At 57.8% G+C, this 11812-nt stretch overlaps 1 protein-coding gene across 1 annotated transcript; it reads right to left on the reverse strand.

Annotated features, from left to right (window-relative positions):
• Window positions 1-269: 269 nt before the first annotated feature.
• On the reverse strand, window positions 270-11504 carry LOC307094236 (SEC14-like protein 4). The gene is made up of 12 exons (XM_079762917.1): window positions 11365-11504; window positions 9669-9744; window positions 6808-6851; window positions 6466-6525; window positions 5894-6082; window positions 4992-5087; window positions 4615-4675; window positions 3532-3615; window positions 3105-3211; window positions 2891-3030; window positions 2624-2793; window positions 270-1543 (listed from the first exon to the last, which is right to left on the reverse strand). Exons 1-12 carry the CDS (start codon window positions 11416-11418, stop codon window positions 1404-1406), a joined length of 1221 nt encoding a protein of 406 aa, XP_079619043.1. The 5' UTR covers window positions 11419-11504; the 3' UTR covers window positions 270-1403.
• Between the last annotated feature and the right edge of the window lie 308 nt (window positions 11505-11812).

The following is an 11812-nucleotide window of genomic DNA, read 5'->3' on the forward strand; positions in this document are numbered from 1 at the left end:
CTGCACACCTGTGGTGACATGCTCACTCAGTGACGGGTCATCAGTCACTTCTGCCCCTTTGAACACAGGCACCTTCCCTGCCAGTGGGGTCCGGCCAGCCCAGGAGCCTGGTGCCCCCAGGGGCCTGCAGTGCCTGGCGCTGGACAGACGCTCGATAAACGTTGGTGAATAAACGGATGAACAAGGAAACAAACTTGGGCCAGCCAGTGCCTCTCAGAGCTACTTCCTTTTTTGAAAAAATATATTTTTATTGATTTCAGAGAGGAAGGGAGAGAGAGAGAGAGAGAGAGAGAGAGAGAGAGAGAGAGAGAGAGAGAGAAACATCCAGGATGAGAGAGAATCATGGATGGGCTGCCTCCTGCATGCCCCACACTGGGGATCGAGCCCCCAACCCAGGCCTGTGCCCTGACTGGGAATCGAACCGTGACCTCCTGGTTTCTAGGTCAATGCTCAACCGCTGAGCCACCGCGGCCGGGCTAAACCCCTTCCTTGCTTTTAGGCGGGGGATTGTGAAGGTGGAGGTCACCTCTAGTGAGCCTCTGTCATAGCAACAGGCAGGCCCAGCAAAACCTGGCAAAGGGTCCTTCCAACCCCGGTCAGGGGGCCCTCCCTAGCCTGCCAAGGGCAGTGGGAATGGCTCTGGGGTGCCGAGGGGCCCGGCGTTCTCCAGATGTGGCTGCATCTGGGAGGCTGTACGGAGGGTGACCCCGTAGGGCCGCCAGGTGGTGGGAAAGCCCGCTCTGAGGGGTGGGAGCAGCCCTGGGACACGCTGTCCTGTGGCTTCCGCCTGGCAGCCAGCCCCGGGCCATCTCCCCGATGCTGGCACAGCCGTCTCCTCTCTTACCAAACCACTCACACGCCCTGGCAGACGGGGCGCGCCTCACGCACGGGCGCTGGCATTTGGTGTCATCTAACTGGTCTGCTTCTCAGAGCGTCAGAGCTCCTGTGCAGACTCTCAAGCCTCCAGCTGGCCCTGCCCGTCCCCGCCGAGCCCCTTCCTGCAGAGGACGCGGCCTCCCTGCTCTTCGGGCCTGAAGCTGTGCTCCCTGCCAGGCGGGGGGGCTCCGGCCGCCAAGCCCGGGCGCCGGGTGTGCGTGATCCCGGGGCAGGTGGGAGTGGTCAGGATCCTTCCTCAGTGGCTGCTGGTTCATCCTCGGGTTCTCATCCCCGTCCTTTGCAGACAGGAGATAAGACGCCCGTCGGAATCCTCAGGGTGGTCTACGCACTGGGCGTCCCCTTGCTGCTTGGCCACGGTGCCAGCTGTGCCAGGAGGAGCGGGGAGGGCGAGGTGAGGTGAGTTCCCTCTGGGTCACCTCCAGCACCGCCCTGCCTGGGGGGGGCAGGGGACAGGGCGTGGGGTGCTGAGGGGGATGGAGAACCCAGGCGCAGAGGCGGCAGGGTCTTCATTGAGCCGGGGATGGTTTTGTCGCCTCGAGACCCTGGATTTTCTCCTGGGAGGCCCTGTCGGGGAGCAGCACCTCCACCGTGTAGCTGACCTTCTTGGCGTGCACCAGGCTGTAGGTGTTGTCGAAGCGCAGGACGTCTGCAAGGACGGAGAAGTACGTCATCAGGGTCAGGGTTAGGGTTAGGGTTAGGGTTAGGGTCAGGGTCAGGGTCAGGGTCAGGGTTAGGGTTAGGGTTAGGGTTAGGGTGCAGGCCCGCTGCCCTGGGGCAGTGGTCGGCAAACTCATTCATCCACAGAGCCAAATATCAACAGTACAGCGATTGACATTTCTTTGGAGAGCCAAATTGTTTAAACTTAAACTTCTTCTAACGCCACTTCTTCAAAATAGACTCGCCCAGGCCGTGGTATTTTTGTGGAAGAGCCACACTCAAGGGGCCAAAGAGCCGCATGTGGCTCGCGAGCCGCAGTTTGCTGACCACTGCCCTGGGGAACTGGCCACCCAGGACTATGGATGGGGCTGGAGGGTCAGCCACTGCCCAGCCCCCCGCCCCTTGCTCACAGCCATCCATCTCTTTGGATGATGCTTGTGCTCCTTAAAGAATTAAGAACAGCCCTGGCTGGTTTGGCTCAGTGGATAAAGCGTCGGCCTGCGGACTGAAGGGTCCCAGGTTCGATTCCGGCCAAGGGCACGTGCCTGGGTTGTAGGCTTGATCCCCAGTAGGGGGCATGTGGGGGGCAGCCAATCAATGATTCTCTCTCATCATCGATGTTTCTATCTCTCTCGCACTCTCCCTTCCTCTCTGAAATCAATAAAAATACTTAAAAAAAAAAAAAAAAACTAAGACATGAAAACATGACATTCAACTTTACCTTTAAAATAAATATTATAAAAAAAAAAAAAAAGAAGAACAGCCCGGCTGGCGTGGTTCAGTGGTTGAGCAGCAACCTATGAACCAGGAGGTCACGGTTCAATTCCCCGTCAGGTCACAGGCCCGGGTTGCGGGCTCAGTCCCCCGTGGGGAGTGTGCAAGAGGCGGCTGATCAATGATTCTCTCATCATTGATGTTTCCATCTCTCTCTCCCTCTCCTTTCCTCCCTGAAATCAATAAAATAAATAAATAAGTAAAAGGCAAAGAGAGAAGCCAGACTGGCCACACGTGTCAGCCCAGCCCTTCGCCAGGAGGAAGAATACGACCCCGGTGACCCCACGGCTCTTACAGACGCCGGCCTGCAGGCAGGTGAGGCTCCCGTCCTCGGGCACCAGGTGGGCGTTGTAGCGCTCGCTGGGCAGCACCTCCGCCATCTCCCCTACCCGCTGCCGCTCCCCCTTCCTGGTCTTCAGGAAAATCCCGAAGCCGATGTCCGCCCCGTCTGATTCAAACTGCCACCTGCAGGGGACAGGGCCCCGCTGATGGCCACCTGGTGGATGTCAGGGCTCCAGGTTCCTCCCGGCGGTGCCCAGGTGTGCGTGGCCACCGTCCCTACCTGAGCACACAGCCCGGGAACAGAATCTCCAGCTCCACCTGCAGGGAGGAGCCGCGGCCCACGGTCGCCGTGTGCTCGTACTGCACCCTCACCTGGTTGTGCTGGTAGTAGCTCTTGGGCACTTCGCCTCCGTAGTTGATCTGAGGGTGAGGGTGGGTGAGTGGGATCGCCACCCTTACCATCCCTCCCCCCCATCCTCTGGGCACCCCCATACCTTGGTCAGGCACTTGGGGTTGCCATCGGGGTCGGTCGCGGTCCCCCCAAACTCCACAGGGAGCTGGTCGGGGCTGATGAACTTTGGCAGCTCTTGTTTCCAGTTGCCTGAGGGAGCAAGAGGGGGGCTTGACAGAAGGCAGAGGGGGCCAGGCCCTGGGAGGGACCCTGATGTGCCCTTGGCTTGCTCCCCGGGGTGCCTACTCAAGGGAGCACCCGAGAGCGTGACATGGCCACCCAGGCCGGCGTCCAGGCCCAACGCCTTGTCTGAGTGTGCAAAGGCCAATGGAGCCAGGCCAAGGTCAATGCCAATGGAGTCAGGCCAAGGTCAATGCCTGGGTAAAGAGGATGAGCCAGAGAGAAATGGGGACTTGAGCACAGACCTCTGCTTCCTGGGCAGATGGGGAGATGGGGGCCACGTCACTCACCTCCCAGAATCACTATCTTCCGTCGAGTCTCCTCACTCATGAACGACTTGACCAAGTTGAAGGCCACAGGGAACAGCTTGGGGGCTGAGACACAGGAAACTCCCTTGGGAAACTGACCCAGAGAGGACTTGGGGATCGATGTAAAGTCCCACGCGAGGGCGTGGGCCGGACGGGAATTAGACAGTTCTGGATTCTGACTCTTCGTGCTGTGTGACCTTCAGCTAGTTACTCACCCTCTCTGAGTGTTAGTGCTACTAACTGTAATTACATAAAACGGAGGTTCCGCTTACGAGTGCATGCACAACCCTTGGCACAGGGCCTGGCTCTCCGTCCATGGCTGGCTCCCCTGTTCCGCTGCAGGAGTGTGGATTCCCCAGGGGTCGCCTCTTCTTTTGCACACCCAAGGTGTTCCCAGGTTGCCTTGGGATCCCCTTGGGTGCAAGTAGGTGGGGCATCTGCCTTAGGCCTCGTGTCCCACCTGCATCCCCCACACTTACTAGGACCTTTCTGTGGGTCAGGCTCTGTTCTACGCCTTCTCCACAGACTGTCTCATTTAACCTCACAGCTGTCTCGTGGGGAAGGTGCCATTGCATCCCCATTTTACAGAATGGGAAAACCGAGGCAACATGAGGTTCAACAGGCTTGCTCAAAGTCACAGAGCTAGCTAGATTGGAAGCCAAATCATCTGACCCAGAGCCCATACGGTGACCGTCCCCGCCCCCCCCCCCATACGGTTGTCACAGACAGGGACCATTCCCGCCCAAAGTGTGTCCACCAAGCCGTGTGGTCCACAGACCATCTGTTACCGGCGCACACCCGGATAAGTAAAGGAAATAACAGCAAACATTTAGACACTTACAACTTATTTGACATTGCTGCACAGGCTTTTGTATATCCCCAAAATATCAGACTGGGAGGCACTGAGCTGAAACACCCACACACCAAAACACCAACAAACCAACAACAACAACCAAAACCACGCATTCTTCACAAAGGATGGTTTGAGAAGCCCTGAACGTGGTGGCTTACCCACAGCCCGCCCCCCATCCCCCACTCCTTCCCCGCTGCCCCATTAATCCTCACCTCGAACAATAATTAAATTCTTCAGTGTCTCAGGATAATTCGCTTCCATGATGGCGAAAAACTGTGAAGTCAAGAAGAGTCTGGTTGAGGCCACACTCCAAACATTCCTGCCGGGATTGGTGGCCTCCGAGGCTGCGGAGACAAGAGTCCCCACCCCCTCGTCCCTGGCCCACCCCCCACCCCCCGCCGCCTTCCCATGAGCATCCACTCTGTCCGCTGTGCTACTCCTCCCCCCTTTCTCCTTGCAGGAGGTGCCTCAGGTCGGCGTCACTAACTGCTCTGTGGGACCCCTGGGGGGGGGGGGTCCCCTCCTCCATGGACTGAAGCGGGTGTGGGCAGTGGCTCCCTATGGGCCTCGAGCCAGCTGCTTACCTTACCTGCTGGTAGACCTCCACAGCTGGCTTCCACAGGTGTTTCAGGCTCAGCCCCTCCATGTCAAACACCATCAGCACCGTCTCGATCTTCCTGCCCAGCTGCATGGAACGGAGCAGGTATATACACTAAGTGGCCAGATGATGGTGATCTCTGAATGCATAATAATCTGGCCACTCAGTATAGATATAGATATAGATATAGATATAGATATAGATATAGATATAGATATATAGTATATATCTATATATCTATATATATATATATATATGAGGCACGGTGCATAAATTCGTGCACGGTGGGGTCCGGCCAGCCTGGCCAGGGGGAGGGGACATGGGCGGTTGGCCGGCCTGCCCGCTGGTCGAACTCCTGGTCAAGGGGACAATTTGCATATTAGCCTTTTATTATATAGGATATACACTGAGTGGCCAGATTATTATGCGTCCAGAGATCATCATCATCTGGCCACTCAGTGTAGGTCGGACAGGAGATGCAGGCCGCAGAGACCTGGGCCCGGCTCCTACCTTCCTGCCACCCCCACCCCTGGCTGCCCGCAGTGTCTTCCAAGCAGATGCTCCTGCCTAGGCTCGGAAGATTTAAGCTGCATGTAAGCCCTGCAGTGAGTTCGCCGTGGGATCAAAAATCATCGCTCCTTAGTCACTGGGCACCTTTAGAGACAACAGCATAGACTGCGTTGACCAGTGTCTGCAGTCCCACCGCCGTGTCCAAGCCAGCGCTATGCTGTGGGCGGGCTGTGTGGCCTTGAGTTCATAGGTCGACCCTCAACCACTGAGCCACACCGGCTGGGCCTGGTGCCACCTTTTAGACAAGAGTGGGCCTAACATGACCCCCTTCCCCAACCCCTTCCCCGCTCAGCACTCCCCAACCCCCGGCCCTGGCCCCTCACCTTCTGACTCTGCAGCTCACACTCCTGCAAAAGCCGCTCACAGACCTTGATGCGTTTCCGGATCAGCTCCTGCTTGGAGGCGGACAGGAGGAGACCCTTGGGGTCCAGGTTCCCGATGATGTCGAACCACACGGGGCAGCCTTCGTAGTCGTAGCCACACAGACCGCCCGAGTCATACCGCTGGATCACCTGGGGCAGTGGTCGGCAAACTCATGAGTCAACAGAGCCAACGATCAACAGTACAGCGACTGACATTTCTTTGGAGAGCCAAATTTTTTAAACTTGAACTTCTTCTAACGCCACTTCTTCAAAACAGACTCGCCCAGGCCGTGGTATTCTGTGGAAGAGCCACACTCAAAGGGGCCAAAGAGCCGCGTGTGGCTCGCGAGCCGCAGTTTGCCGACCACGGACCTGGGGTAAGGTCCTTGCTCAAATCAGCCCCCGCCCCGCCCCGCCGGCCATGTCCCTGTTCCATCAGGTAGCTGGACATGGGCGGGACGCGGGGGGGGGGGGTGGAGAGGGGGAGAGTGAGGTGGAGTGACCCCATGGCCTGGGGGTGGGGTGGGGCTCACCTCTGAGGGCTGCCACGTGAGGATGTGGTCCAGGTCGTGTTGCTTCCGGAACTCGATGTGCTGTGGAGACAGGGAGGGACCTGGAGGCTGCGTGCCCCGAAGGTCCCTCTGCTCGAAGCCACCGAGGCCCCGCCACCGTGTCCCCGGGCTTTGCCGACACCGAACGGGGGGCGGGGACACCAGGAGCGGGACCCTGGGGGGCCTGGGTCCGATGCCAAAAGGGATCCGAGGAGGGGGGAGAAGAAACGTGACAACAGGACAGGGCGAGGGTCCCCACCCTTTGTGGCCGATCCCTGGGGTGCCGCGTGCGGGAGGCGGCAAGCGCGGGGAGCAGGGCCTTACCTTCCGGAGCATGTCCTCGGCTTTCTTCAGGTCAAAGTTCTGAGCTGCGGGAAGAGTCGAGGTCAGAGGGCGCTTGGGGCCGGATGTAGAACAAGCTTTTCTCTGAAAACTCATGAGGACATTGTGGGGGGCCCCCTGTCTGTTCCTGACACCCCAAGGGTACACGGGGGGGTCTGGAAAGTCTGTGAACATGGGAGGATCTTTAATTCTCTAGAAGGCTTTGGAGAAAGGCTTGATTTCAGTTTGCAGGACTTTTTAAACTCTTCATTCTAAAGGCTGGTCTCACCCTGAACCAGTAGCTCAGTTGGTTAGAGCATCGTTCCGATATGCCAGGGCTGTGGGTTCGATCCCTGGTGAAGAGCTTGGGTTTTGGAGTCAGGATGATTTGGGCTAGAAGTCTAGTTTTGTCCTTTTTTAAAAAAAATAAAATAAAATAAAATATATATATATAAAATTGATTTTTTACAGAGAGGAAGAGAGAGGGACAGAGAGTTAGAAACATCCATCAGCTGCCTCCTGCACGCCCCCTACTGGGGATGTGCCCGCAACCAAGGTACGTGCCCTTGACGGGAATCGAACCTGGGACCCTTGAGTCCCCAGGCCAGTGATGGCGAACCTATGACACGCGTGTCAGCACTGACACGCGTAGCCATTTCTGATGACACGCGGCCGCTGAGGAGGCCGCGTGCCGAGGATGAAACATTTGCTGCTCCTGAGGATGAAACATTTGCGAAATAATGTTTTTTCCTCAAAGTGACACACTACCCGAGTTATGCTCCGTTTTTTGGCGACATTTGACACACCAAGCTCAAAAGGTTGCCCGTCACTGCCCCAGGCCGACGCACTATCCACTGAGCCAAACCGGTTAGGGCTAGTTTTGTCCTTTTATTTGCTGTGCAACCTTAAGCAAATCGCTTCACTTCTCTGAGCCTTAGTTTTTCTAATCAGTTAAATGGGAATAATATCTTTGTTGTTGTTAATCCTCACCCGAGGATATTTTTCCCATTGCTTTTTTAGAGAATGGAAGGCAGGAAGGGAAGGGGGGGGAGAGAGAGAGAGAAAGAGAGTGAAACCTAGATGTGAGAGAGATGCATTGATTGGTTGCCTATCACACGCACCCTGATCAGGGCCAGCAATCAAATCTGCAACCTAGATACATGCCCTTGACCAGGAATCGAACCCACAACCTCTGATGCGCAGGCCGGCGCTCTGACCACCTAGCCACCGACCAGGGTGGGAATAATATCTTTTTCAGAAGTTATTCAAGGGGTGACATGAGACCAAGTGCTTGCCACATGACCTGGCTCACAGTTAGTTCTCACTGCCTGGCAGGTAGTGTTGTGGTTACTGATTTTGAATAAATGCGCCTCAACTGAAAACCTGATGCCTGTTGCTCTGAGACCGCTGGTTCGTGAGGAATTCGCCCTGTGATGGGCCTTCGGGGAGACACAGGGTCAGAGGTTTTCCAATGGAAGGGGCCCGAGATACCACGAGGCCTCCTCTGCCCTGGCCAGGACCCACCTCCAGAGAAAACCCATCAAGGCCACCAGCTCTGTCTTGATGATCAAGTTCAAAATCTGTCCCCCGGGGTGTGCTGAGTCGAAATCACTGTTTCCCTAAGCCCTGGCGTGGCTTCTGTTATTCTAATCATTTTGCACTGGCTCAGCCATTCCTGGAAGAAACTCCCCCACCTTTCATTACATCCACGTCCTGGCGTGTGTGCGGGGCGTCTGCTTGGTGCCAGGTTCTCTACGGGGACACACAGCCTCGTCTTCGGGGACCTGGAGACAGGCCCACACGCAGGTGCCCCGAGACCATGTTCAGCGACGTCTGACTCAAGGCCTGACCAGGCCTGTCATCCCGAGAACTTCCGAGGGAGGTGCTAACTGTGACCTCACCTTGACCCCGTGCCCATCCGGTGCCAGGCTCTACACCAGGCGTCCTCAAACTATGGCCCGCGGGCCACATGCGGGTGTTTTTGCCGTTTTGTTTTTTTACTTCGAAATAAGATATGTGCAGTGTGCATAGGAATTTGTTCATAGTTTTTTTTTAAAACTATAGTCCGGCCCTCCAGCGGTCTGAGGGACAGTGAACTGGCCCCCTGTTTAAAAAGTTTGAGGACCCCTGCTCTACACCCTCTCATTTAACACTCACAACCGCCCATGGGAGGCGGCCTCACCCCAAATTTGCAGATGAAGAAACGGAGGCTCCGTGGGGTTTTGTGTGCCATGCCAGTCGGAAGGGGCGCTCAGATTCTCGCCTAAAGTGGGCTCGTTCCAGGGCCCGGGTTCTTTTTTCCTTTTTTAAATACACTGAGTGGCCAGATGATGATGATCTCTGAACGCATAATAATCTGGCCACTCAGTGTATATCCTATAGAATAAAAGGCTAATATGCAAATTGTCCCCTCGACCAGGAGTTCGACCTGCAGGCAGGCCGGCCAACCGCCCATGTCCCCTCCCCCTGGCCAGGCTGGCCGGACCCCACCCATGCACGAATTCATGCACTGGGCTTCTAATATATGTATATATATACTGAGTGGCCAGATTATTATGTGTTCAGAGATCATAATAATCTGGCCACTCAGTGTATATTTTTATTGATTTCAGAGAAGAAGGGAGAGGGAGAGGGAGAGAGAAACATCAATGATGAGAGGATGAGAGAGAACCATGGATCGGCTGCCTCCTGCACATCCCCTACTGGGGATTGAGCCCGTAACCCGGGCATGTGCCCTGACCGGGAATCACACCCTCACCTCCTGGTTCATAGGCCGATGCTCAACCATGGAGCTGGGCTCAGAGCCCGTGTTCTTTACCGCTCTGTCCCCCAGAGTCTCCCACACCCTCTCCTGAGGCCCTCACCTCGCAGCCAGCGCAGAAGGAAGTGGTCATCAGCCTTGGGCATGGTGGGCAGCAGGTCCTGGAGGTTGTCCTGGAACTGAGAGGGGGGGATATGATTGTCAGAGGGGCTGCCATGATCCCCGGGGCCCCCAGCCCCGTCCCCATCCCCGACCCTGCCCACCCTCAGTCAGCCAGTCAGCCCTGCCCAGGGACCCTGCCCGGGGCCTGCGCAGTCCGCAGCGGCTACCTGTATCATGTCGCCACCTGGGAAGGGAGCACACCCACCCCTCCTGCCCCACGGGGCAGGAAGACCTGTGTCCTTCTCAAACTTGGGGATCTCTGTCCCCCAAGACCCTCACTCTGTAAGTCTGAGGCGGGGCCCTGCCTTCCCTCTTTCTGCAACGATCCCTGGTGAATGTGATGCAGGCCAACCAGAGCATTTTAGGAACGTCGCCCCTGATACGGCATCTATGATTGGAAATACGTTTTCATCGATTTCAGAGAGGAAAGGAGAGGGAGAGAGAGAGAGATAGACTCATCGATGGTGAGAGAGAACCATGGATCGGCTGCCCCCTGCACGCCCCCTACTGGGGATGGAGTCCGTAACCCAGGCATGTGCCCTGACTGGGAATCGAACCGTGACCTCCTGGTTCACAGGTCGACGCTCAACCCCTGAGCCCCGCCAGCTGGGCTCTTTTTCCCTAATTTTAAATAACGATAAAACTAAGAATAAACTCTCTTTACGTTGTTTAAAGCATCGCCACTGGAATTCACCCCCAAAGGCCGGGTGTCCAGTCCCTCCTGGGGGCCTAGTGCCTGGCTTCTCTGAGGCCATTGCCAATGGGGGAGGGGGAGGGTTCACCGGGGGACCCGCTGTCTTTCACGTGAGGACCCTGCCTTCACCTGGGACCCTCTGCTCCTGGAACCTCCTCTTTCGCCTGGGGATTCCCCCAGGGCCCCCATCATTCACCTGGGACCCATCTCTCCTCCAGTAGGAATTCACTCAGGCCCCCCCGGAGGGGAGGAGCCACAACAGAAATCCTTTCCCACAAGCCCGAGGCTGCCCTTCACTGCCCAAGTGCCAGCCAGGGCTGGGCCCTCCCCCTCCCCCTCTCCTCTTCCCCCTCCCCCCACCCTGGGGCACAGCTTCCAGCCCCTGGTCACCTGCAAACCCCATTCCTGCTGTGGCACTTGGACCTGCGCCCCCTTCCCCACGGCCAGGACACTCCCCGGTGTGGCCTACCCCACAGGCTCTCTTGAGAGCACCCCAACTCCTCCATTCCCCTTTAATGAAAACATTGGCAATCTCGAGACGGTGTAGGCCCTGGTGAGTCAGAACGCCGCTCAGAGAAACCAAACACATGTTGCAATCTGGGCGGGACATCTGGGAGTCTGTTTACCCTAAACTGCCCAGAAGCAGGATGGCAGAGGGGGGAGGGGGCCCCTCCCCTCCCCTTCCCTCCCCTTCCCACCCCTTCCCACTCCCCACCCCCAGCAGGGAACAGGGGCCAGGGGGCTCTGCGGGCCCGGAGCGGCAGGAGTGGGGAGCTGGATCGAGCCCCAGTGTCGCCCAGAGAAGGGCTCCTGTCCCGCGTCCTGTCCACAGCGGCCCGAGCCACCGGGCACAGGTGCCCACGGCTGGACAGGGGCGCTCTCCAGGCTCCCCTTTCCCCTCCGTACAATGGGGGCTCCAGCCTGGGCCCCCCAAGAACCTCACCCGGGCCAGGGCCTCCTGCTGCTGGGGGCTCAGGTCCCCGACGCGGCCGCTCATGGTGCCTGCGGGCGCCTGCTTTTGCCGCTCAGGGTGCTCCCGGGGGCGGGCGTCTGCTTTTGCCCCTCAGGTCGGATGCCGGTCCCGCCCCCGACGGGAGAGCCCCGGTCCGCCCCGCCCCGTCCTGTCCCGCCGCTGGTTTCTCCTCCCCTCTGGGGTGTTTGCCATCGTCTGTCCCCAAGATGCACCCTAGCGGGGCCAGGAGGTCACCCGCCCCCAAAGGGGCCCCGAAGCAGACGTCAGTGAGGGCAGCCAGCGCCCCCACCACCACCTCCAGGCCTCCTCTGCCCAGGGGCTCAAACCGGTTCCCACAGGGCAGGGAAGGGGGAGGGCACCAAGGACATGAGCCAGTTTCAGGGATTCCCCTTCCAGCAAAACGGGGGCACCTTTATGT

Source organism: Cnephaeus nilssonii (genome assembly GCF_951640355.1).
Source record: "Cnephaeus nilssonii genome assembly, chromosome: 22".
Lineage (NCBI taxonomy): Eukaryota > Metazoa > Chordata > Mammalia > Chiroptera > Vespertilionidae > Cnephaeus > Cnephaeus nilssonii.